Source organism: Leptidea sinapis, chromosome 15 (genome assembly GCF_905404315.1).
Source record: "Leptidea sinapis chromosome 15, ilLepSina1.1, whole genome shotgun sequence".
In the NCBI taxonomy this organism is placed as follows: domain Eukaryota; kingdom Metazoa; phylum Arthropoda; class Insecta; order Lepidoptera; family Pieridae; genus Leptidea; species Leptidea sinapis.
Window position 1 is genome coordinate 13,304,486 of NC_066279.1, and position 27,918 is coordinate 13,332,403.

Sequence of the window (27,918 nt, forward strand, 5' to 3'; positions counted from 1 at the left end):
TTGTGTGGGGTTCTGTCTCGAACTTTCTCATGGTTTTTTAAGATAGAGGCAACTGCTATGCAAGCAAAAGCTCGTTTGTTACTGCAATAATTTCGTTACGTTAAAACTCATATTACTTAGCCAAATAATAAAAGTATTTGAAATTTGAATAAGGAAACTAATCAATAATCGAGTCAATACTCGTTCAGTTGCATCAGTGATTATAAACACGCAATTAATTACCACAAATTCAAGATAATGAAAACAACAAATCAGGCCTGTATTACGCAATATATTAGCATAAATAAATAATGGACACGTAACATCAAGAGAAAATGGTGGAATGAAAGTGAGTAGCGCAGTTACTTCCGATTTTGGCGCGCTCGCGAGCAGACGTGACGCCATGTTGGATATTGCGTCAAAGTGAAATGCGCGCGAAACGGAACGTGAACGTCAGAAATTTCAAAATTCGAAGAAGAATGTTGTGTTTAGTTTTTTTTATGGTTGTGAATGTGGCTCTGTGTTCGGATTCCGAGAATGACGTTTTTACCTTAGATGATAATTTAACAATAGACATAGAAGCATCGGATAGAAGGAGACCTGCTAATGGTCAAGAGAAAGATATTCTGTTGTTGGATGCTCTGGGAAGAAGGAAAGCTACGCATTACACTGGATATAGTTCATCGCAAGAAGATGACTCCATTATGGATTTGTTGGGGAAAAGTGAGTATTACTTAAAATTAATATTTTACGTATGTGACAGAAAGTGTAATATTAAATAATTTAATATTGCTCACATAGTGATTAGTGAGTAATAAGACTTAATTTGATATTCAAATTCAAATATTTTTATCAGAAATAGTTTATTGATAGTCAAAAACTACCACCCATTCCAAAAAGCACACCTCAGACCTGAGAAGAACGGCCGCAACAAACTCAGCGTCTTATTTTTTCATAAAAAATATGGTTACGGTGAGTAATATTAGTAGCTCCATTCCCAATCTGTGGTATCATTAAGAAAGTCATTTAAAGTAACCTTTACCACACAAACGTTTTTTAACAATTCTTTTGAATATCGTAATACATTTGTTCAACATTTTCTGGGATCTTGTTGTAAAAGCATATACATCGCCCCACAAAAGACTTGCTAACTCGACTTAGCCGAGTAGTACGCATTAAGTTTCTGTCTGTTCCTGGTGTTAACATTATGGTTAGGACCGTTTCTAGCATATACACTTATGTGCCTATGAACATACAGAACAAGAATATATTGAGAAGCAGTAGTCAAGACGTTAATTTAATTTCTTTGAATTTTGCTCTCAATGATTCTTTAGGACCTATCTACGTTATAAATAGCGCGAATAGCCCTCTTCTGCAGCACAAATATTGTATTAATATCGGCAGTGTCATATAGCGATAATACATATTATGGAACTAAAATCCAAACATATTAATGTACTTTGATAACAGCATTTCTTTGTAACATTTAGGGTGTGCTTGCTTGAAATATGGCCTTAAAAAGAACTTAAATGCTACTGCAAAAGCTTTAAAAAAAAAACTTCAGCTAAATCAAGTATTATAATATGTTTTATCCGAGTTTAATGACGAAAATACACGCATATTATGTTCATATTTTTTTTTTATTAATTCGGGAACCAATTTAAATTGTATCAATGTATTTGGCACATTTATCTAATATATAAAATTCTCATGTCGCGTGTTTGTAGTTAGAACTCCTTCGAAACGGCTTGACCGATTTTCATGAAATTTTGAATGCATATGGGGTAGGTCTGAGAATCGGACAAAATCTATTTTTCATCCCCCTAAATGCGAAGGGTGGTCCACGCCAATTTTTTTGACATTTTTTTTTAATTTGTTTGATTATGAGTCAGCATTAAAAAAATACAAACAACTTCAAATTTTCACCCATCTACGATCAACAGTTACTTATGTATCGCGATGTTAATATCGGCAATACAACGTATGCTGGGTCAGCTAGTCTAAATATAAAAAACGGATTATAAATATTTCATAAATTTCGAATCAATTTAAGTTTTATCAATGTTTTTGGGCCGTTTATCTAAATGATATTGAATATAATAATATTATATGAAAAAAGCGGTCAAGTGCGAGTCGGATTCGCCCATGAAGAGTTCCGTAGCAGCAAGTAACATAATACAAAAGTTTTTGTAGTTCGTTGTGACTTTATATTTGAGTTGATTGAATGAAAGTTAAATTGCGGTTTACGATTTCTGACGTATTAAAAAAAAACTACCTACTTACTAGGTCTCGTTCAAACCAATTTCTGGAAATTTACATGGTAATGTACATAATATATTTTTTTTAGTTTTATCAATCTCGTATTTTAGAAGTTACCGGGACACACACACTTACACACACATTTTACCACTTTGGAAGTGTCTCTCGCGCAGACTATTCAGTTTAGAAAAAAAATTACATTAGAAACCTCAACCTCTTTTTGTAGACCTATCCACGTACGGGTTTGATCAAAAAAAATTTTTGAATTTCAGTTCTAAGAAAGGGGAACCCCCAAAATTTATTGTTTTCTATTTTTGTGTGGAAATCTTAAAGCGATTTACAAAATACATCTACTTACCAAGTTTCAACATATAGTACTTAAAGTTTCGGAAACCGAAACCGGAAACGGATATGAATAGTGATTGCATATTTTTATGCTTGATGATAGGACAAGTTGCTGAAGGGTAAATCAAGCTAATCTGTGGAGAAGAGCTTTTAAATTTCGGAATAATTACTTTCACTACATATTATAAAAACTCAAAAAGTACTGTACCGATTATCATGTTGTTTTCACCAATGGGTAGTGTGATTCTCGAGGAAGGTTTTAATACACAATTTGTTTAGTTTTTGTGCATATTTTGTATACATTATCGCTATTTGTTGGAGGTGTCGGAAAAAATAAGCTGTCTGTGTTGTCGCTGTCTAAACCCATTAAGATATAACAAAATAATGTATGGTGGAATTGCGTATGTTATATAAGTAGTTCAAATCAAATCAAGTCAAAAATATTTTATTTTGTAAGTAAATTGGATTACACTTGAAATATGTAATTTTTTCATACAGCTCGTTCGGAAGGCAGATTTCCTTAGAGAAGAACGAGCAAGAAACTCTAAGGTTGCTCTTTAGAAAAAAGAAAATCTTATAATACAGTTGTGTAAAACAAATCTTTGAACTATATTTACAATACTACTACTACATAAAATTAAAACTATCATTACGTGGAAGCATACCAAGAATACTGGCAGCATTACCGCGTTGGATAGCAATGCAGATCCGTTGACCGAAATAGCTGCCAGCGCTTGGGTTTCTAGTAGCCTTAGTGAGGTGCGGTAAATCATCTATTTAAAATTGAGAATCTACTATTCATTTGAAAAGATATGCCTCACATCTCAGAATAAAGGGCGCAGAAAACTCACCGGGCTTCTTCATAGATAAAGTTATATGCAACGTTTAAATATTAATTACATGGCAGACAGATGCGTCAGTAATAAGATTCCTGTTTGTTACTCTACGGGAATTTAGTGCGCGTTGTTTTTTTTCTCCAACATTTAGGACTTTATAAGTTCTTCTGACCCAAATAGTTATTGTCGCGATAAGTATTTAGTTTTAGCCAAATTACTGTAAATAAGCTATATACACAATTATAAAGAAACGATAACATATTTCAATTATCTAAGTTGGTTTATAACAAATTTGTTAAAGCCATTGTTGAACTGCACGCTTTGAATCATCTGAGATTTATAATAAGGCTTTGAACTATGAACAAGTTGGGTGCTGAACTCAAGTCTTGTCAAGAAGCTAAGTAAGTATGGCATAGGTAAGAAGAACTGCCATCTGAACTGATCTTCTGATGTTATAGAATTTTGAAGGTCGATGTAAATGGCAAGAGAGCTCCTCTTGATGAGAATACCACAAGGATCTATTCTTGGACCATTCCTCTTCCTAATTTATATAAATAATCTGCTTTATATTACATTGACATTATTCATTGGTTTTGTGCAAATAACCAAATGTAGTTGGAGGAATAGAGCTATTTAATATTTCGTGAAATAAAATTAGTCTTTATAATATTATAGATAAATTACAATGGCGGCGTTGTAAATTTTATTCCTTAGCAACCATAATAGGTACTGACCCCCCATGATATATCGTTGGAAATGTATTGATGAGAAAAGCTTAAAATCGTTGAATTTGGGTTTTAGGTGGTCGGGATCAAAAGACATTGTGTCAAATATTTCCCATAGAGTTAGTTTATATGAGGTTTAATACAAAAATAATCATACATCTCATTTTGAACTCATTCGAACATTTTTTTAAGTTTTAACTACTATTGCACATTTTTAACCAGGTGTAGATGGGCAGAAGACACACGAGGGACGAGTATTAAAAAACATTTGATAATGAAGAAGAAAATACCTGCTGAGAGAATTTGTGTTTGTTACTTAATTAACGTAATTCTTCCATTCTTCCAGTTCTTCCCAAGCCTGAGGCTTTCTCTTAGTAGATTTTGACATTCAATCAGTGTGTGTGTGGATGATGCAGCTACTGTACTCAATAACTTTTGTATTAATTTACATTTACTTTTTAGACTTACTCGTGTAAGACATTGACTATTTGACGTTTGAGTATGTTTTTTGCATCATTTTACATATTATATTGTAATTGTATTTGTATATCGATGAAAATGTAAATCTTTATGTAAAAGAGTGGCAATGAGTTTCTTGCTACTTCTTCTCTCAACCCTTTAGGAAGTAGCGGTAGATTCAATAAGAAAAATTTTTAAATTTAGAAATAAGTGTCATTTCCGTGACCTACATGAATAATGTGATTTTGAGTTTGATTTTAAAACGCACTAAAGCATTATTTCAATTTAAATATCGTCATGTTGGATATTGCGTCAAAGCAAAATGCGCGGGAAACGGAACGAGAACGTCGGAAATTTCAAAATTCGTAGAACGTACGTTGTATTAAGTTTTTAACTACCCGCTTGAAATTTTTCAGTTTAGTCGGGAAGTTATTGGTTTTACCCCGTTTTTAGAAAACCGAGTTTTAATCATGTGTTAACGTTTTAAGTTAACGGACCTAGGAAGCTTTCCTTACTATTCCCGCGATGGTGTCCGTACGTCAGTATGTATGGATGTGTGTGTATGTCTCTTATAACTTTTGAACGGCTCGGCCGATTTCATCGCGGTTGGCGCCATTAGAAAGGGCTTTACCAAACTAAGACTTTGATTATAATTTGGACCGGTAGATTTTAAGAAATCTCAAAAAAAACTAGGATTTTTTTTCCATATATGGTTTTTTTGGAATTACTTTTAAATACCTTTACCGATTGATTCCAAAATTAAAATAAAACTAATCAGCTCTTAACATCAAAAAACCACGTCGTTCACCACCAAGCCGGTTAAAATCGATTGATTCATTCTTGAGTTATCTTCGACGAAAGAAAACTGAACGTTTTTAAAAATTACGTTTGTACCTTAGATGATAATTTAGACATAGAAGCATCGGGTAATGACCTGCTAATGGTCAAGAGAAAACAAAAAAGTAAAATTTCAATTTAAATATCATAAATCAAAGAAATTGATACAATGTCAAAATTTAATATATTAAGTATATCTGTACAATAATTGATCAATATTTTCATAAGAATTAACTATCGTATGTAAATCTTTATCAATCGCGTGTTCAATAACCATTGCTTATAGAGAGTAAAAGTATCGAGTGAAAATGATGTATCGATTATCGAGATCGAGGTCAATAATCCATAGTTGCGTGAATTATGCTAGTGATATAGACTGTTACGTCACAACGTAACAGTCTATTTTTATTAACTGTTGTTTGTAACTGCATTTATAAATCGGTTATAAGTTTTTTGTTGTTTGGTTTAAAAAACATTTTAAGTTTCTTTCTAAAAGTGTAATGCAGGAGAATGGGGGCGGCGGTGATCACTTAACATCAGATCCGTACGCTCTTTGTCTTACTCTTCCATAAAGAATATAATCTTTCTAAAATAGTAACGTTTCAGAAAAAATCTACTTCACAATTATTATTTTTCAATAAACTAAATGTTACATATCATTTGTATTGCCAATTTACGCAACGTGGGTTTCAAGTGTCTATTGTGTGTCATGTCGCACCAGAATAGCACAACCCTATCGCCTCCCGTTGGTGTCGTAAGAGGCGATTAAGGGATACAAATAACGGAGGATGGGCAACAGCATCTTTCGTTAAGAGCACACCATCTACTGCGATCGCCAACCCGCCTGCCAAGCGTGGCGATTATGGCAAAAACTCCCCATAATATGACAGACACAATAAGGCCCCGGCCCCCAGTCCCCGGCGGCCCCGCTCGTTGTGGGTGCTAAGAATCCCCGGGTGCGGCAAAGCTACCACAAACGAAGACCATTGGCCCTGGCAACATACAATGTCAGGACACTGCGGACCGACGAGAAGTTGGAGGAAGCTGTAAGCAGATGCCGATGGGATGTCGTGGGGTTATTTGAGGTTTGAAGACAGGGTGAGGACTCGATAATCTTAAATTCCGGACACATGCTCTACTTCCGGGAGGGCGCCCAACTGTCCCAGGGTGGTGTCGGGTTCCTCGTTCACAAGTCTGTCGTCAACAACGTAACTGAGTTGGTTAGCGTGTCGACTTGGGTAGCGTACCTAATGCTCAGAATTACTGAACGGTGTTCGTTGAAGGTCATACAGGTTTACGCTCCGACTTCGACAAACTCAGACGAGGAGGTGGAGGCCATGTATGAGGACATCTCAACAGCCATTCCGAACCGAACACTCCGAAGACCCACTTCTACGTTGTCATGATGGGAGACTTCAACGTAAAACTGGGCAAACTTAGCGGCGATGAGTTGAGAGTGGGGCAATTTGGTTATGGAAATTGGAACGCCCGAGGCCAGATGTTGGCTGACTTCATGGAGAAGGAGGATCTCTCTATGATGAGCTCCTTCTTCATGAAGCCAGAACAACGCAAATGGACTTGGATCAACCCCGATGGTACCACCAAAAATGAGATCAACCTCAATATGGTCATGTCGACGAAAAGACTGATATATTCAATGATGTCTCCGTGATCATCTCATTGAAAACGCGGAGTGATCACCGCATAAAATGTTAAACTCGCGTCAGTACATGTGGCCTGATCGAAAATTCGTAAGACAATCGTTGAAATAATGGATGAAAGTTTATTTTTTTTAAAGATAAACTTTTAATTTATAATTATTGTAATAGTTCATATAGTAAAAATTTTATAGTTGAATTTTTTATGTTATTTAATCTGTAATTTTTTGTGTACGATAGCGCAATAAATAAATATTGAATTTTAACCACATTAATGCTATTTTCATAGTTTCTGCTTATTGAAAATTATTTTCTACTTTATGGTTTGGTTTTTGTATAGTTTTTTTTAACTGTTATTTATTTTTCCTTTTTTAAGTCTCAAAACGATGATAATGGTCATTGTATTGGCTCGCGCCATAGTCTTTCTCACAAAGAATAGGTACAGTTTATTGGAAATATAAAAATGGCTTATTCCAAACGGATCGTAGGAAAACTGGGACAGACCATGATTATTAATTATTAAATTGACATCAGTGCTTGTGCAAAGATTCAAATTATGAAGGGGTCTACAATTATGTTCAAAGATTCAGTTACGTTACATACAAACAGACATACTAAGCTAATAAAAGTGAGACAGACTTTTCAAATTGTAGTATTGTCATCGATCATTAATAAGTGTGCAAAGTTTCATTTGACATTTTAAAGTGGATGAAAATCATGTTCAACCGTTATACATACAGGTCAAGCTAGCGTAAAACGTTTAAAATAGAGTTTTTAATTCTTCGGTATATTTTTTATTACTCCGTAATTTTTTAGCTGTTTTTAATTGAATTATTAGAAGAACTTACCACAAATTTATAGCAATCGTACTCGGAAAGCGTTTCTATGGTCTTATCCTACCGTGGACACGGCAAGACAGCCGCCAAAACACTGCCAATATTTATTTATTTGTTTTCACACATATATATATCATATATATTCAATATCTACGTATCCCTACACAAAAACACCAGAGAGAATTTTTTATCTGGTATTTTATTAATTGCTCTTTGTTCTAAGAGCCATAAAAATAAAACGCAACGCTTTTGAAGACAAAATAAATTAGTATTTATTGGGCTTTAGCTGGCGGCGGCCATTTTCGTTTAGCATACACCGGGAAAATTATTTTGTGAATTATATTTGGTAAAAAATATTTTATTTTTTCAAAAAATCAAAAGATATTATATCGTGTCCACTATAGTAAAAATAATACAAATAATTCTATTGCAATATTTTTATTTTGACGCGTTTAACAAAATAGTCACAATTTCTTGTACAACTATGAAAGAGCGGCGATATCACAGCACGAATCTATCATAAATCACGTTTTTTGTTTACAATAACCAAGCTTGTTTATCTAGCAACCCGTAACATAAACAAGTGGATATAGCGTCTTAAGTGGCCGGCGTCGGGTTTGGCGCCGAAACAGCTGAAATAATGATGAGATTAAGCTAAGACAGCCCAAATCTTACAAGAAAAGAACCGACTTGAATAACACTATTCCAAAACAATAGATATTCTATGCACTAAAAAGTATAAAAATATTTTTTTATATTTACAGTCTTATTAATAAATTTGTTATTTTTGGAGTCGGTGTCAGCCAAGGCAGGCTTGTAACTATGTATATACATAGTTAAAAGTGAGATGTGCTTGAGTCGCACGCGCGACGTAAGGAGGCGTGAGCGGGGCCGTGGCGGGAAGACACCGATTCCAAAAATAATCATAATCGTTACTAGAATGAGATTAGTTACTTCGATTCCATAAAAATACGCAATTATTTTTATACTTTTTAGTGAATATTATATCTATTGTTTTGTAATAGTTGTTTTTTTGTATTTTATTTTATTCATATAACATTATTTGTATCAAATATTTTAACATTTTAAGTTATTTTTGAAAAATAGTTCGAGCATTGTCTTACACAATGTTCACTAATGCGGCGAGTCAAAATCATTTATTCAAATAGCCCAAAATCACACATGAATTTTAACACCACATCGGAAAAGTTGAACTTTAATGAAAAGAAGTGGCAAGAAACTCATTGTCACTCTATTTGATCTATATTTATTTATATTTACTGCATTTTAAGTTATATTTTATGTCTGTAAAATGATGCATCAAGATTACTCAAACGTTTTTACTAACTTATGTAAGAAATAAAAAGTGATTAAACTTAGAAAAAATCTCAAGAGTAACTGATGCAGTAGATGTATTAAATTTTATAAGTATAGGTTGGTAGGTTCGTTGCTGATTAATATATCTAATATCTTAGATCATCCATACGTCTAGATATATGTACTATGGCAGCTGTGAAAACGTCGAAAAAAATTGAGTTAAGAGCTAACCTGTATTTTGAGCAATTCACACACGTTAACACAAAGTGTCATACAAATCGCTAGTATAAGACGTAGCTTGTCACGCACCCTAAACTAATATTCCTGGCCTGTTTTTGTCGGCTGTCTAACAGTAAGAGACTCTATCTAGACGTATAAATTATCTAAGAGTAATATTAATATCAAATATTTAAAACAAACGAAAACTTTGGTGAATTTTAAATAGCTTTTTTATTAGGTTTGGATTTTTTGCTATGCCTATACAACAGAAAACAATAAAATTATGAATAAATTTGACTGACCAAATCGTAAGTAATTTATAATAAATTCATAGTTACTTCGAAACAAAGTTATTATTATTATTGCATACAAATGCCAGCACTAACGTAGTGAACGCCAACAAGTCCTGATCGCGGAGATGTTCTGCTTATAGATTTTTTACTTACCATAGACAAATATGGTATAAAAATATGATATGCATTGCAAGACTCTATGAAAACCAAGCTTTTGAAGACTCTTAGTAGGTAATAAAATAATATATACATAATTTTGTATAAAACTGTCTCATGAAAAAAAGAAAGTTTGCGCGTTTAACACTAAAAAAATCCCATTTGTCTTATAACCTCTTAAACAACCTCTTAAAAACACACCTAGTATCGGAATACTGGGTCTCGAAATCTAAGCGATTACCCATTCCGCGGACATCTGGATAGCATAGCCAAATTGGCTTCGAAAAAGCTGGCCGTCATAAATAGAGCCTACATTCTAGCGCTCTACAAAGCGCCGGTCCGGCCCTGTATAGACTTTTGCTGTCATCTCTGATCTGGCATACCCCAGTATCAGCTCGAATCATTTGACCTTTGCAACGCTGAGCAGCTCGAATTGTCGGCGACCCAGTGCTCTGTGAACGGCTAGATCACTTGCCTTTGCGTAGAGACGTCATATTGACGTATGTATAGACATGAGATGTAGCTCTTTCAAATCTAAACACTTTGATATTTTAAAGTGATATGCCTCACGTCTGGGATTATCTATAATTAATAATTTAAAAATATTTTAATACTTAATTAAAAAAATTGCTAAGCACTACAGCATATTCTGACGATTTCAATTTATTTTCCAGTGATACCCCAAAGCTGCCGCTACAGAGGGGCACGGTACTCCTGTGGACTTAGTATATCCTGCGTCATCGGAGGAGGAAAGCCCCTGGATCTCTGCTCAGGAGGAATGATATGGGCCTGCTGCGTAGACCGGGAAACAACAGAGAAACCGACGGAAATCGCTCCTGTCATACACAACGCCAGTAAGTTTAACTTCATTATAAGTTTAAGTCAAACTCAAATAAACTATAAATATTTTTTTTAATTACTGAATATTCATACTCCGTGTTTAACCCATTCCTAAACACTATTCAAAGCATTCAACATAAAGGCTGCAGATGAGGCACTAGGGCTAAGTAGTGAAAACTTACGCATTCTAACGAGGACACTAACAGGGCACTGCAGATTAAACAAACAGCTCTCAATCTTAGGCCTCAAAGATTACAGAGCGTGTAGATTCTGTAATAGTGCAGATGAAACCCCGTTACACATCCACTCTGAATGTGATGTTTAATGTGTAAACGTAGCATCTCTTTGGGAAGACCAATTCTTTCACTACTTGAGATACAAGATGCAAATGATATAATAGGATTCATGAAAATAATCAATCATAACATTGAGATATAGTTAACAGTGGCTATCACAATAGATTACTTTGGTCACAGTGAAACAGGGCTGCACTGAACTGTACTAAAGCCACTTAACAAACCATAACCATACCTATCTATCAATAAATTTTACAATTACCATGGTTATGGCGATTTAATACAGTTCTAATAGCCCAACTAGCTATAGTACAATATATTTCATTAAAAAGAGCGCAAAAAAATAATGCTGGGAGAGTTTCTTGGCGCCTCTTCTGTCCCAGAGCGCCATTTGTTTTCGAAGCGGTAGTAGTATCAAGTATATTAGAAATGACATCAAAAAGAATTCTAAAGGAATTAATTTTGTGGAAATAAATGCCTTTTATGCCTTTTCTGGTTAACTCTGTACCACTGCAACCGATATGATTCATTGTGATAGAATAGATAGATCTTTCGCAGTAAACTGGTCACCAGATGCCTGCTCGATTATGAGTACCACAACGGTATCTTTTTCTGCCGTGAAGCAGTAATGTGTAAGCATTATTGTGTTCCGGTCTGATGGGTGCCGCAGCTAGTGAGATTGCTGGGCAAATGAGACTTAACATCGTGTGTCTCAAGGTGACGAGCGCAAAACACCTGGCAACTTTTATGTTGTGGCTGACTGAGAGTTGGCAACTATATTTTTTTCAATTCTTTATATAATTTACTTTAAAATGACGTGCAATTTATTACAAAAATAATGGGTGCAATTTACATCAGAAAATTAATGATACTAAAATTAATTACACTTGCGACCAAATTTTTATAGGCAACATATGGTTAATACATTGCTTACTCCCTAAACGTTCATTTAAAATTAGTTTAATCAAATAATCACGCACCTGAAGAATCGAGCGGCGGGCTCTTAGGCTATTAGGAAATGTATGTTCAAGCGAATTTCAACCTACTTGTTTATTATCACTGTAGAAATATAACATTAAGGTGGGTCACTATTCAATTATGTCGGTAGTACAGACACGATAAACTTAAGATTTTATTGTATGTACTAAGGTGACCTGTGTAGGTATGCACTGAATAAACATTCACAACAGTCAACTTACCAGTGGGAGGCTCCTTTGCACAGGATTCCAGCTAGATTATGGGTACCACATCGGCACCCATTTCTGCCGTGAAGTATTAATAAAAATAAAAAAATCACATTTATTGTTTTCAAAGAAAAAAAATACAGAATAACTTACATGCTACAGATTACAAATTAAAATGAAAACAAAAGGTAGCGGCTCAGCTTCTGCTGCTCGGCGTACATTACTCCAAGCAGCGCTGGTTTTCAGCCGCCCCCCTCCCTGAGGTGTTATTAGGGAACTATTAGAGTCCACGTCCACCAGATATAAATCACCAAGAAATAAACTTTCAAATGTTGTAATTATACATATACTTAGTTTCATATAATTATGTTTTAAAATCTATCATACTATTTATTATTAGTATATCTAACATATTTATATTACATATTCAGAATATATCACACTATAGTCATAAGTATCTATCCCTACTCTTTGCTATAGTCTTGTTTGTTTGTGTGTGTATGTGTGTGTGTGTGTGTGTGGTGTGTATAACATGGAGATTCAAAAAAAGTGTTTTAGTTTTAAATCTTTTAAGCAAGAGTGTTTTAGATTTTCACCAGCAAGTTGTCGTTTTAGTAAGGCAGTTTTAAACTTGAGTTTAAATGTATATGCACTCATTTTCCCTCGGAGGGGGGGAGGCAGATCATTCCATATACTTGCTGATAGAAATCTAAAACAACCTCTAAAGTGTGAAGTTCTGTGTCTAGGTACTTTGAGTAAATATTTTGTAACTACGTGTATCTTTCATCCAATCCAGTTCTTCGAACAGATATTCTGGCTGGATAGTAAAAATACTATAAATTATTTTTTTAATTGAGCATGCGTATTGTAGTTCTCTTCTAGCTTTCATATTAAGTATATTTTTCTTATTTAAATAAGGGGTTATAAATTCACGTCTGGGAATATTATAAGAAAAACGTATACAAGCATTTTGCACCCGTTGTATAGCTGATTCCATATTTTGGTTTTGTCTAAAGTCTTGGACCATAAGTACTGCTGCAGTAATTAAAGTGGGATAACACGATAGCTTCAGTTAACCGATGACGAAGTTCCTCATTGATATAACGCCTTATTTTGTATAAGGTTTTTAACTTAAAGAAAGCTGTCTTTATTTTATTATTTATATGTTGCACATACTTTTGCTCACCGTCCAAGATAAGTCCAAGATTGCGCGCATTCTCGACTATTGCTATTGTTTTTTGACCAAGTATAAATGTTATTGAGATCACTATTTATTTTAATAATTGCTTCGTTTACGTCCTTAGCAAGGAATGTGTATCATCTGCATAGAGATGGTGTTTACAGTGATGAATCTGTGAAGGTAAGTCAGAGGTAAATATGGAGAATAGGGTTGGGCTCAATAAGGAGCCTTGGGGAACACCTCCAACTACCCTTTGCTCTCTGTTCAATAGAAAGGATCGAAACCATTGACAGGTGTTAAATGAGAAACCATTGTGTTCGAGTTTTTTCAAAAGTAGTTCCGGGAGTACGCAGTCAAATGCTTTGGAGTAATCTAGCAGTATCATTATACTAGTATATCCCATGTTTGTGGCCTTAGTTAGGTCATCGGTTATATGTAACAAAGCCGACTCAGTGCCATGACCTTTACAAAACCCAGACTGATATTTTGGAATTAAATTATGGCTTTCTAAATATACTGTCATTTAATGTATAAACATTACTGTGTTTCGGTCTGAAGGGCGCCGTAGCTAGTGAAATTACTGGGCAAATGAGACTTAACATCTTGTGTCTCAAGATGACGAGCGCAATTGTAGTGCCGCTCAGAATTTTTGGGTTTTTTACGAATCCTGAGCGGCCTGAAAGTCCTGCTCGTCTGAGTTCTTAACAGAACACTGAAAGATCTATTAATAGGTAGTGAGAAAATGAAATTGTATCTGAGTGTATTCTTACATTAACAACACAACAAAATAGTCGGTTAAACTTTGAACAGAAAGCAGTGTTAATAATTATAAACGTTTTTTTGGAAGACCTGTAATTTAAAATTATTTGTTCCGTTTGGGTCAATAGCGACAAACTTTAAAATGGAGTTTGAATCGTTATATTTGATGAAGAATTTATGGCGTTCTCACATAAAAACACCTTTGAGATAAATTATATAGAGATATGATAACGATAGACATAGTGACTCGAATCAGATGCCACGAGTCACGTTATTACGTCGGCGCGCGGGAAAAAAAACCACCAATTTGAACCGCAAAGATTGCGTCAATGAAAAACACCTTTGACGATGGCTGCATAGCTCTGCCTTTATCTTTAGAATAAGGTGCGGTCATACCTCAATATCCACAAAAATTGGTTTCTTAGAGAGTCGATTACAACATAACATATTCCGATGCAAAAAATACAGAGCACAAAGAAGGACTTAAATAAACCAGAACCAAATAGAATATTTAATTTGAAATATCCAATAAAAAATTTGGAAGTTGCTTCCCAAAAATAAACTTTGGAGTCAAAAATCTCCAAATTTTTAGCTATAACAACAGTTAAACCGAACAATTTTTCAATTTAATGTGGTAATTTTGAATAAACAAAAAAAAATCAGTCAAATATATGCCCATTTGCAGCTTAGCCACATGATCAACACAAATATTGTAGGGTAGGTTGTAGCGTCTACAATCCTAGTCAGTCCGCGCCTTAAAAAACAAAGGTTGTACCAATTTCACGCCCCTCATTTAATTCACTTGAATTCCACTGTATTTATATAACAGTTACGCGCAAGTAAAAGTATAAGGGCAATTCAGCTGTTACTTCAAATTGTAGACGTGAATCCAATTACGGTGCGAGAATGAGCTGAGATAAAGTGAAATTTAGAAAGTGTTCAAGTTCAATGGACCGATAATACAATACGTTACGTTACAATCGGGATAATTATACCGGATGTAGTGTTAGTATAGATATACGAAGAGCTGATGGGCGAAATCTGTCATGATCTTCGGTTCGTCCAGGGAAATGTCGGAATTGGATGTGATATTGACAAAAGTCAGGATATTTCAAGGCTAAAATGTAAGATTACAAGTATCTAAATATTTTTTCGAAATTATTTTTAGTGATTAACTCGACAACAACGCCAAAGAGTCGATTGTAAGAAAAATATTTTAACTTAATAGTGGAATTAATAGGTTGAGGAAAATGTTTCTTCACATTCTGAATAGATAGTCAAGACTTTTTTTTACAAAGTTTATATAATAAATATTATTATTGTAATTATAAATATTTATTTAATAACATCATACTTAATATATTATGTGCAATTTTGTTGGATGACTTTTTGCCACCTTACATGAGCCCGTTGCTTTAGAAGTTTTTGGACTTCTGATCATAAAACGGGACAAGTGGTTTTGATTGACTTCTCTTGATGTTAATCTGAGACTGTCTAGAGTATTCTGAAGAAACTAAAACAGAAATCTGAAGGTGTAATGTCAGGGCTGTTGTATTAACCCATCCCAGCCAAACTCTTAATTTTTTTCTGAGTGGCAAAAATATGTGTAGTCTAGCGTTATTGTGGTGAAGGACTATAATGCAACAATGCCTTTTTTGTAGTAAAATTTTAAAATGTATTGAATTTCTTCATTAGATTTTCACAAAAACCAACTGAAAACAACATTTTACATAAATCTTATAATGTCATCAAAACCACCCAGATACAAAGTTTAGTACAAGTTTATGTATAGACTAGCTGACCCGGCAAACGTTGTTTTGCCATATAAAGTATAATTCACGCGATAGTTTTATAAGTAATAAAATATTGCCTATATTATAGCCTGTACATCATTTTGTTCTATTGTCAATAGTTTTTGCAGCGCACGCAAAAATAGGTTTTCGATTGTACACCTTGTGTTACAAAATAACAATTTTATTACGGATCCCTAATTTTGAAAAAAAAACATAGCCTATAGCCTTCCTCGATAAATGGACTACCCAACACTGAAAGAATCATTCAAATCGGACCAGTAGTACCAGAGATTAGCGCGTTCAAACAAACAAACAAACAAACAAACAAACAATGCAGCTTTATAATATTAGTATAGATACTATATGCGTAAGGACGTGTCCCCTAACCTATTAATTATTTTATTAAAAAAGTTTATTTTGATTGTAACTGATTTTGCTAAGCAAACATATATGGCAGGTATATTAATAATAACAGCCATTATTCATGTAAACAATATTGTAGTTTATAATCTATAACTTAATTTTTTCCTTAAATTAGATTCACAGATCATCCAATATTGAAATTGCACTCAGTACAAAATGTAATTAATGACGTAAATAGTTACTACTTAATTTTTTATCAAACGAATACATTTGTGGGGAAAATCTCTTTCTATTAATAGAAAGGCATTAATGCCTGCCATATATTTTCACGAAACAAGGTATCAAATGCTTTTCTCTAATCCTATGTAAGATTGTTTACGATATATTTTCTAAAACTTGACGTAATTTTGGTTGATTTGGTCGATTACCTAGAAATTATTGCAAAAACCTGTTTGTTCAATATGTTGATTTATTTCTAATATGGTTTTAATCCTTTTTAATACCATTTTGGTAAATGTTTTATGCGTACAAATTTAATTTGTATAATTATTTATGGACGGGATTCAAACCCCTTACCTGCTAAGCCAACCTTCCGCATGACGCATAATCCGTAGGTAAATCTTGGTGTATGTTTGTTCAACTTTTGGTTGGTGGCTTTTGTTGTTAGACAAAAGGATAGGTGGTAATTTACATGTCGTGTTTTTCCGCCTTTTGTATAGCACGATGATGTTTGACCCTGTTAATTGCTGTGTGATAATTTCAGTATGATATCGTTTAACATTTCTGTGAGGAAATGTGTCTAAATTACTTTGCTTTTTTAAATTTCCTTAATGATCCCATCAGGAACTGGTGCTTTTGCTAACTGGAGTATACATGGCTTTCTCAACTTTTTTGCACTACAATTGAAATATTGTAAGTGTCCACTTAATCATATTAGTTTGTCGAGCGGCATTCATATAATTGTTTGTAATAACGCAACCACTTCTCATTGTTAGGATCAAGTCGTTTGATTTTGTATATTCCTTTTGGCTTTATTAATTATATTATGTTTTTGTATACTTTCTATTTTAACTTCTTTTTATTCTTATAATTTCTTACTTCTCTACTAACTTTCCAAAAATAAATGTGTTATTCTAATTTTGTAGATACAAATACTTACAATATGTGACTCTCTGGCCTAACAGAGTCATTGTATTTGATGTTTACCTTTCTTTCATATTAAATCTATCTCATTTGCAGCAAGTTGTACCTGAGGTGTAATAGTTTTTCTCTATCCACTTATATTTTTCTAAATTATTAATTTCTTTGTTTTGTCTTTGAATTCTGTATGTTGTTTATGAATAACAAATTATTCGATTTCAAGTTTTCGAAGTGAAGTAGATATAGTTCAATTATTCATAGTAGAATATATATTTTCCTTTTTGTCTTTCCATCTTTTGTATTTTTTTTTTTTTGTAATTCATAAGTCATTTACTAGTTTGAAGATAATTTTATTTCATAATTTTTGAATTAAAAATAACATCTAACATTTTGTAAGGGGTATTTAGGGAAATAAAAGAAATATAGACACGGGTTATTTGCGGATATTTCACTTGCAAAAAAGTTTTTTATGTTATATGTATCACAAATAATTTCTACTACAAATATTTCATTCGTAACTAATATTTCAGTGTTTTAATATACAGAAGAAGAGCCAAAAGGTTTAACTTGTAACCCGTCTAAGAAAAATGTAATTAACGCTCTAATTCAAGCAGTCACTTTTATATGGGGTACAAAATAAATATTTTGTCTATAACTCATATTCACGGACATTTGTAACTAACACAACTAAACAAACAGGTGACCTTGTCGAAATCATCGGGACATTTCCACAAGACACATTCGACTACCAACACACGAACCAATTCGAAGACCCAATCATCCTGTACACGGACACAAACCAGAAACCACACTACCCGAAACCGGACACGAACCGCCCCGAACTGGATACCGCCGGACAAAACCGGCCGAAACCGAATTGGGTGCAAAGCTTCTTTCACGTGAAGCCATCGTATCATGAGAGCACGACGCAGTCTGATGGGTTTTCCATGGGTGATGATGGTTATGTACCAGTGCACACGAATGTTCCTCGGCCTAGTTATCCGGGTGAGATGTTTTGTTAGTGGGTTGTGGCTTGTAAAAAACGAGGTAATTCAATTGTTTTCGCTTTAATTTTTGACACATCGAGAAGAAATTTTATACATCTGGGTAAACTCCCGATGCTGAAAATCAGCTTCGCACTTTACTACAATTTGGATACCACTGGATGTGTGGCTTTCCTCCCCAATGCAATTTTCAAGCTTAAACTTTCTGCATCAAACTGTTCAATGATTTTCCTTGCGCGGTATATCCAGGATGACACATCATGGATACCTTTAAAAATGCTTGTTGACCTTTCTAAAAGGCTGGCAGCGCTACTGTATTTGTCCTGGTGTTGCAGGAGAATTTTTTGTATGAATTAAAATAGTACCTACCTAAATAGTCAAAGTGTTTTGTCGAGCCTAAATTGAAATATCGGTCTTAAGAAAAATTACCGCTAGATCAATATAGTGTTAATATTTGCTAATAAATCAATTCAATATTTTAACGAACACTTACTGAACAATATCTATTTGGTTGTATTACTTAGACACGAACACAGTTGAATTACCACGACGGCCGTTTTACTTTCGCTTTTTTTGAGCACTGCGTTCTCATAATCATCGTGCACCTATTACTGTACAGCACTTGCTTTTGCACCAATTATTTTGCCAATGAATATAGCATAAGTATTACAAATCTCCAATAATATTTGGTAACAAGTGTTTTTGCACCAATTATATTCCCAGAAATGATAGCGTAACTGGTTGCTTAGAATATAAGGCAAAAAGTACTGTTGCAGAAATTATATTTCCAAAAAGTATAGAATAAGTATCACAGGTCACCAAGAATATTTGGCAAATTGTTCTGTTACACCAAATATATTACCATAAAGTATAGAATATCAAAGGTCACCAAGAATATTTGGCATAAAGTTCTGTTGCACCAATTATATTGCCGGAAAATATAGCATAAGTATCGCAGGTCGCCAAGAATATTTGGCAAAAGGTACTGTTGCACCAGTTATATATATAGCCAGAAAATACAGCATCAGCATCACAGACTGTGAAGAATATTTGGCCAATTTCTGCAGCAAATAGCCGTACACTTGTACTCTACTGTAACGGGTTCAACAAGCCAAACGAAGATTCTGTTGAAATCTTCCCAACAATGACAAAAAGGTAGTGTTCAGGCATTCTGGGACTAGATAATGGTTGTCTTTATTGATCATTTACAAATACTTTCTCTTTCTCCCTTCACTCTATTTCTTTTTCTCGGAAGGCTATTTTTCTTCGAAACACTCTTATTACAAAGTCCTTTGACTGTAGCGATAGGGCATCTCCTGTTTATAGACGATAAGCACCAAGCTTCAAAGCTTCTTTGATGATCCGCAAAGGAGTCCTAGTGGGAGTCTTATTTTCTCGCGATCAAATTGTTTGTTTTCTTTTGGGATTTTGGTGAACTCTGTCTTTAACAGTTTTAACATTTTTTTTAGTTCTAACAGCACGCGGCCGCCTTGGTATTTTATGGTCTGTGACAGCGGATGTTTTAGTTTATCTGTTGATATACGACCATACGATTGATACCTAGGTTGGCAAGGCTGCAGGTTCTGGGAAATGAATGAGGGCACCATAGCCACTTTGTGCAAGGCAATCACTGCAATTCCTTTTTCATTAATTTGGCCTCCATTTTTTTGGTCAAAAATTAACGAATAAAAAGGAGGGAAATGTACGTTGTTTCCAACATAAAAAAACACATTTCAAATTTGAATTAAAAAATATATATATTCGTAGTTCTTCAGACTACTTATTTTTAATGTAAAAGTATAGATTTCAGCTTCTTATAATTCAACAAACTTAAAAACGGCATCTCTGTTAGGCATATCATAGTGAGACAATATATTTAACTTAATTGGCTCTAGTTATTTATTGTACTGAAAGTTTTGGTACAAAATGCACTATTTATGATGCTATGTTTATTATTAAATTGTATATTGTTAGATTTAAGCTTAACAAGCTATTGAAAAATCTGTGCCAGTTTTTAAAACAATTTGTTGGTTTTCTATTCTCCGAACTTTCAACGCTGTAGGTTTAAAGACCATTTGGAGACATTGGAATTAAATTTTCTTATTGTGGTTTCAGGTTGCGGTGAACATTATACCCGTTCCAACAGGATAGTTGGTGGCCATTCGACGGGTTTCGGGTCCCACCCCTGGCAGGCAGCGCTGATAAAGTCTGGGTTTCTGAGCAAGAAACTGGCGTGTGGAGGTGCCCTTATATCGGACCGATGGGTTATAACTGCTGCTCATTGCGTAGCCACGTAAGTACAACCGAAATATGAAAATAAATTACCCCCCAGCGCTCATACCATAGACTTTTATCAAAGTCAAGTTAAATAAACTATTCAATTAATTAATTTAACTAAGCGCTTTTAAATCGTCAGTATAAATATTTCTTTTAAATTGCTGAATCTACCATATGTTCGGAAAAAGTAGAGCTCGTGAGAAGAACATACAAGAAACTAAACGGCCATCCTTTTCAAACTAAATATAGAGTATTTAACAATGTCTATAATATACAAAACTAAATTGGATTGTAAGGTGCTGCATCCAATATATGAATCGAGTTCAAATTTAAAAGCGTTTAAAATATCAAATATTATATAAAAAGTAATAAATAACAAAGAATGTACTAGCGTATATACGATCTGAGAGCCCGATATTGTTTTTTTATTGAAAATTATGATTTGTCAATGTGTGTGTTAAGTGGCTAATGGTTCAATATTTATTTATTGCTCCAACCGAATGAGTTCCAATACAATAATTATCTTAATAGCTCACACAGATATATTTTTGGGTGTCACCCCAATTATTGGTGAAAATGGAAATCTAGTTTTGAAAGAAAAGGAGCATTATCTACGTTTCAGCAAATCACTATATGTATATTATAAAACAAAGTCCTCCGCCGCGTCTGCCAGACAGACAGTCTGTCCGCTATAAACTCGTGTATCTGTACCCGTGACATTAAAATATCGGCCGTTAATATACTATGTACAGATAGAGATAAATTACTACCTTCTACTGCCAGTAATTAGCTTTCAAAAATCTGAAGCTGTCTCAATATACCCGATAAGCCATTCTTATCGCCTTATATTGGGACGCGTGAATTGCAATTTCCATACAAACTTCAATCGCTGGTAAGCTATACGTCCTCCCTTTGGCAGATAGCGTGTACGGATAAGGTGAGTTACCGTCGATAAGTTTATTGGGACAGAAAAGTCAACGATAGTTACGGTTTTTATCTCAAGTAGGCCACAACGGGAGATGAACTGAATATCGGGAACGGCTGTGAGGCCGTAAGACCATTCCGTTAAATTGTAAGAAATGAAATCGATTGACAATCAACCGGGTTATTATAATACGGTTTTGACAATATACAATTGAGAAGCAACTGTCAAAATATTGAATTCTTTAAAGTAGTTATCATTGTCATAATTTTCAGGACACCCAACTCCCAATTGCGAGTGAGACTTGGTGAATGGGACGTCCGAGATGCAGGTGAACGGTACAGCCACGAGGAGTTTGCTGTGCAGCGGAAGGAAGTTCATCCGTCGTACGAACCGGCTGACTTCCGAAATGACGTGGCGCTTGTACAGCTTGATAGAGGAGTAGTCTTCAAACAGCATATAGTACCTGTACGTAAGCAAACCCAAAAGACTCAATGTCAGAGTCAAGTCGGCTTTATTCAATTAAGCTTAAACGATTCAAATGCACTATTCTATAGGTCTACTCGCAAAATCGACAACGATAAATTCCGAACGATACGAATATATCGCACCTACCCTACTCTAACAAATGTTCGTATTCCATATCGTTTATCGTAACAACATCGTAACCATAGACTAATATTTTGATTTTTTTACGATGTTAGAGTGAATGAATTATGCGCAAACTATGTATAATCTGTGCTATGTCGCTGTCGCTGCTAAGTGTCAAAAGTCAAAACATAGCTTAGGCGATTAGGACCATGCCAGACTCTGCACCACCAATTTACACAAAATGTAAATCTTCCAAAATTATGTAATGAATAGAATATGAACAGTTAAAATTGAAAAAATATTACAAAACTTGCGGATAATAAAATGAAAAAAAAGTAACTCAACCCTTCTCGTCGAGTTCCTATTTCTCAGGCGGCCATTTGCATTACTTTCTACGCATAAACGATCAACAAAATGACTTAATCACATATAATTATTTTAATTTTATTGATTAAGTATGTATATTGTATGGCAAATACATCTATACAACTTGAAACGATAATAGCAACGACGGCTTAGAAGGTGTCGTTGAGATTATCGTAAAAGTGACGTTTGATTGTTTGTCGAATTCGAATATTCGTCTCTGACATTTTCAACTAAGAGTAGGGTTAGACCGATAATATCGAAAAATGTTTCGTTCGTTCAATCATCGTTTCGAAATTGAATACGATGTAACTAAGAGTAGGATTCGACACGACTAATGCCACGATATATCGAATATCGATTTTAGGAGTAGGCCCCCTAAATCAGATAGGGTATTTTACAATGGCTGTAATATACACAATAAATCAATACAATATATGAAAAAAAAAGTGTTAAAAGTTAAAAGCTCTTTAAACATCAAAGATTTCATACAAAGTAATAAATAATAATTAGTGCCTATATTTAAACGCCTATCAACAACATAAGAATCATCAAACCATCCCACTTCTGACATTCGATGGTGAAGTGGGATATTAAATAATGCAACTCCAGACACAATCTCCTAATTCAATTTTCAAAAAGTATTGGTATATTGTGTAAATTTCTCAAGTGACCATTTAGAAGCTATATGACTTAATAATTTAACTTTGATCTTGATTCCAGGTTTGTCTACCACAAAAGCAAATGAAGCTAGCTGGCAAGATGGCGACAGTCGCCGGCTGGGGCAGGACGAGGCACGGCCAAAGCACGGTACCTTCTGTATTACAGGTAAGGTTTATTGTTTTTTAGTAAGTCATATTTATAAGTTTTAAGTATATATATCTCGGAGATTCATTTGGATTTAAAAATCGGGCGTCACGGTGTTGGTATCCTCCATGTTGTTTTAAGTCGATCAGTGCGCCCAACCGGCGCGGGCGCTAGCTTGAAGACGAATGCGACTTCTCTATGAGCGGTCTACTGATGGACAATAATAACTAACTTCAATCACGTCACCGACAGTGACGTACACAGTGACAACTTCAAACACACTATGAAAGATGACGTTCGCCATCAGTTAAGCCTACACAGAGTAGAATATAATCATACAGGCCATATTACTTTTATATTCTAATTTTCCGACATATATATTTGGAAAAAGCCCTACTATTATGATTATGGGTACCACAACAGTGAATATTGCTACCATGAAGCAGTAATGTATGAACATTATTGCCTTTTGATCTGAAGGACGCTGTAGCTAGTGAAATTACTGGGACTTAACATCTTATGTCTCAAAGTGAAGACCGTAATAGTGCCGCTCAGAGATTTTGGGGTTTTTCAAGAATCCTGAGCGATACTGCATTGTAATGGGCAGGGCGTATCAATTATCTTATTTCAATACAAAGAAACACTTCAAATACAGGAAGTACAAAATTAAAGAACAAATAATGTGAACAATTTGAAAAACTTATCTTAAGAATTATGAATATAATAAGTATGCATGTCTAATCTTATTTATACTAATATACATCAAGATATTTGACAGTAGGGTATTGTTTAACCTATTTTAAGCACAATACTGAAAAAAGCAGACGGGCTACTTGATGTAACTCGGGATCATCTCCACATAATATACTACCAATAATGATCGTAAATAACAAATTCCGTGTAAACATTGAAGAAACCAAAATATCTAATTCAATTTGTAACAAAAACACGAATTACAAGTATCAATTTAATTCTTATTATTATAATATTTATTGATTATTTTTACTATAAGTACTAAACATTTTGGTAACATTGTATTTAAATATGCTTTTACAATATGATCAAAGAAAATGTGTTAAAAAATTCAAGGAATTGTCAAAAAAGTATGTGTGGTTAAGGTATATATACTAGGAACTATAACATATATGAATTTCTTCATGATACCACAGACTGGAAATGGACCAACCACCCTCAGGCTATTTAAGAATAAGTCTTATTGTACGAAATTTTATATTAAAAAAAAGAAGCCCACTGAGTTTCTTGCACCGATTCTTTTCAGGTCTGAGGCGTAAGTTTTGAATTGTCGAAGTAGTTTTTGACGTTGAATAAGGGCGGTTTTACTGTATCGTGGATTTCCATAAACGTGCGGAGCTGATCCGCACGCCTTTCCTACGAATACTCCTGCCAATACGCAAGTCAATGTCCCAGCTGAAAACTAGAATAAAAATTATTTGACTTTATCAATAGACCGTGGTCTTTCTCAGGAGGTGGAAGTAGAAGTGATACCGAACGAGCGGTGTCAGCGATGGTTCCGCGCCGCTGGTAGACGAGAGACTATCCACGATGTATTCTTATGTGCTGGATATAAAGAGGTGACGTTATGATGTTTTTATTTTTTCATACCCAATACTAGGACTGACATCTATACAGCTTACTTAAACTTTGCTCAGACTTATCTAGAGAGTTAATTCGATGTCCGTACTTATAAACATCGCTTTGAGTGCGAGCTAAGCTTAAGTTTAAGTCCACTATAACGATGACTCAAATATGTACGTACTTTTCCCGGGGCGTAAAAATAATAGGGGAGTCCCAGGCCCATGGGTGTCGTAAGAGGCGACTAAGGGCTTTTTAGAAGTGAGAGAGTCACGCTGCCGTCTTTTGACGTCAGCACAATCGGGCCAGACTCGTCCGGGTTAATTACCACACTCGCACAGAATACCGGCGTGAAGTAGCGGCCTAGTGCCGCTATGTTTCGCATAGGTTAGTGTCGAGGACCGAGTCAATTAAAGAGTTTTGGATATTGTTGTAATCTACGGATAATTTACCATACTTTCTATCGAAAAAGTTTGTTTAATTATAATCGACTATGTACTGTAATATAATGCGACGGCATGTGGCTATCCACATCTGGGACCCGCGTTGGTGACTCAACGAATTGGGACAGACCATACGCCAATGCAAGACTATGCTCAGATCGCCCTGTGTAGTCGATGTTACGTGACCCAAGCCATTCGACATTGTGCCCGTTGAAATCACCCAAGACCACGATTTCAGCGGAGAGGATCTGTGCAAGCACGTTGTCAGTTGCCGATTTAACGCAGCCCATCAGATGATCCTGTAGACACACGCATAGATGCGGACAAAGTCCTCAAAATCTACACGCAGCCAGAGAGTAGACAGGTCCCTACCCTCAAAATTGCTGAGACGGCGACAGCAGATATCCTCCCTAACGTACACAGATACCCGGCATGAGGAATATACATATCGGGTCTTCGACACTAAGGCCTCGCTACTTCACGACAGTATTCTGTGCGAGTGTGGTAATTAACACGGACGAGTCTGGTCCGTTCGTGCTGACATCATAAGACGGCAACGTGACTCTCCCACTTCTAGAAAACCCGCCTTTTACGCCTGGGGAATAACAGGGCCCAGCATTCCAGCCAGTTTCAGCTCAAACCATTTGACCGCGTGCAACGCAGAGCTGCTCGAATTGTTGGGGACCCAGTGCTCTGTACAATAAGAATATAACTAATCATACCGAACCATCAAACAAATTCTTCTCTGCCTACGTGTTTGTATATCACAAGGAAAGAAAACGAAAAAACAGAAAAGTTTATATTTTTTTGTGGCTTGTAATATATTTTGTACAATTAAAACCAAATTGAAATGGTTTGGACTCGTGGAGCGAATGAGTGAAGAAAGAATGACGCATCAAATATGTAAGGCAAGTGTGTGTGGCAAATCAGTCGCGGGAGACCTCGTAGAACATTCGTCGACCAAATTGGGGACGTTTTGAGAAAAGGAGAGGTCCGAAGCACCCGCAACCGGCGAGCATGTATGAAAAGAGTAATGAATGTAGAGGAAGCGCGTGATGTTTGTAAGGATAGAAGCAAATGGCATTCTATTGTCTCTGCCTACCCCGACGGGAACAAGGCGTGAGTGTGTGTGTGTGTTAAACCAAAATAATGAGACATGAAGTTATTGAGAGTAAATCAAATTAATCTGTTTATATTTGTTTCAGGGTGGTCGTGATTCCTGCCAGGGTGATTCCGGGGGTCCTTTGACGCTGAAGTTTGAAGGGCGAAGCACCCTAATAGGTCTCGTATCTTGGGGTATCGGTTGTGGCCGAGAGCATTTGCCTGGCGTGTATACAAACATACAAAAATTCGTTCCCTGGATCGACAAACTGATTAATACGTAACAGTAATAATATAATATAATTTATTTAACAAACGAAAGAGAACTTATGTAAATATTGATATTTAAATTTCTGTTGATGCATTTTGAATTTTGTGACTGTGATATTTTCACTGATCATTCTTTGGAAATAGATTGAAAATTAATTCATTTGTGTGTACAGTCATCTGCAGTTTGGAATCTATATATACTAATAAATGGGGAGACGGTTTTTCCTTTGGTTATACTGCGAAAACTTCTGAAACGATCGGAATAATACTTGTACCATAGCGTGTTTCGAAGAAAGTTAGAGGTATACAATTTATCCGGAACTTATAATTTTTTAACTTATAAATACCTATGTATTTGCAATACAAATAATTCAGTCAATAACATTACATTACATATGACAATTCATACAATGACCAGGCGTGAGATACTTTATTTATATGGTAAAACAACGTCTGCCGGGTTTGACTTGTGATGCTATCTATAAACGTTGATAGAAATTTATTAAATTATATTATATAATCTTACAAAATCAAAAAGACTTTAATAAACAGAATTTTAAATAAGTTAACCATGCTTGAGACTAATGGACGTGGGAAAGTGCTGTTTAGATATTTTTTAATGAAGTTAAAAAAATATATAACTTTATTAAATAGGACAGAAAATTTGTAACAATTAGAACTCTTTATTTTGAAAATTCTAGTTTATGATAAAATTATACGAAGTTTTATATATACAATATTTACTTATATTGTTAGAAGAATAGATTTATATATTTTATATAATAGTATATAATACAATAGTACCTACATTTCAACACAATAAAGTCATAAAAGGAAATCAATGAAAAATAGAAGGATATAGATGCAGGGTAATTTTTATTGCGTTTTTATTTACTTATTTACATAAAACGAAAGTATTAAACGATTGTTTTAAATTTAATTATTGTATGAATAGTATTTAAACTGTATAAAAAATAACATACAAATAATTTGTACGGAAAACGTTTCGTTAAAACCAACCATGCAAGGACGTCATATGCAAGAGAATAATTAAAGAACGAGTGCGGAAACGA

At 34.7% G+C, this 27,918-nt stretch overlaps 2 protein-coding genes across 4 annotated transcripts in view; one reads left to right on the forward strand and one right to left on the reverse strand.

The window, feature by feature from the left end:
• The window catches only part of LOC126968314 (uncharacterized), a 512,088-nt gene that overhangs the window by 40,446 nt on the left and 443,724 nt on the right, over positions 1 to 27,918 (reverse strand). The window lies entirely within an intron of this gene.
• LOC126968320 (serine proteinase stubble-like) lies at positions 315 to 27,917 on the forward strand. 2 transcript variants are annotated; one of them, XM_050813270.1, is made up of 8 exons: positions 315 to 702; positions 10,594 to 10,773; positions 18,174 to 18,479; positions 20,594 to 20,771; positions 21,953 to 22,145; positions 23,355 to 23,459; positions 24,923 to 25,030; positions 26,680 to 27,917. In XM_050813270.1, the coding sequence occupies exons 1-8, from the start codon at positions 408 to 410 to the stop codon at positions 26,857 to 26,859; spliced, it is 1,545 nt and encodes a 514-aa protein (XP_050669227.1). In that variant the 5' UTR covers positions 315 to 407; the 3' UTR covers positions 26,860 to 27,917. The 2 variants fall into 2 exon arrangements, with proteins under 2 accessions (XP_050669227.1, XP_050669228.1); XM_050813271.1 differs by lacking the exon at positions 18,174 to 18,479 and having other exon boundaries at positions 322 to 702.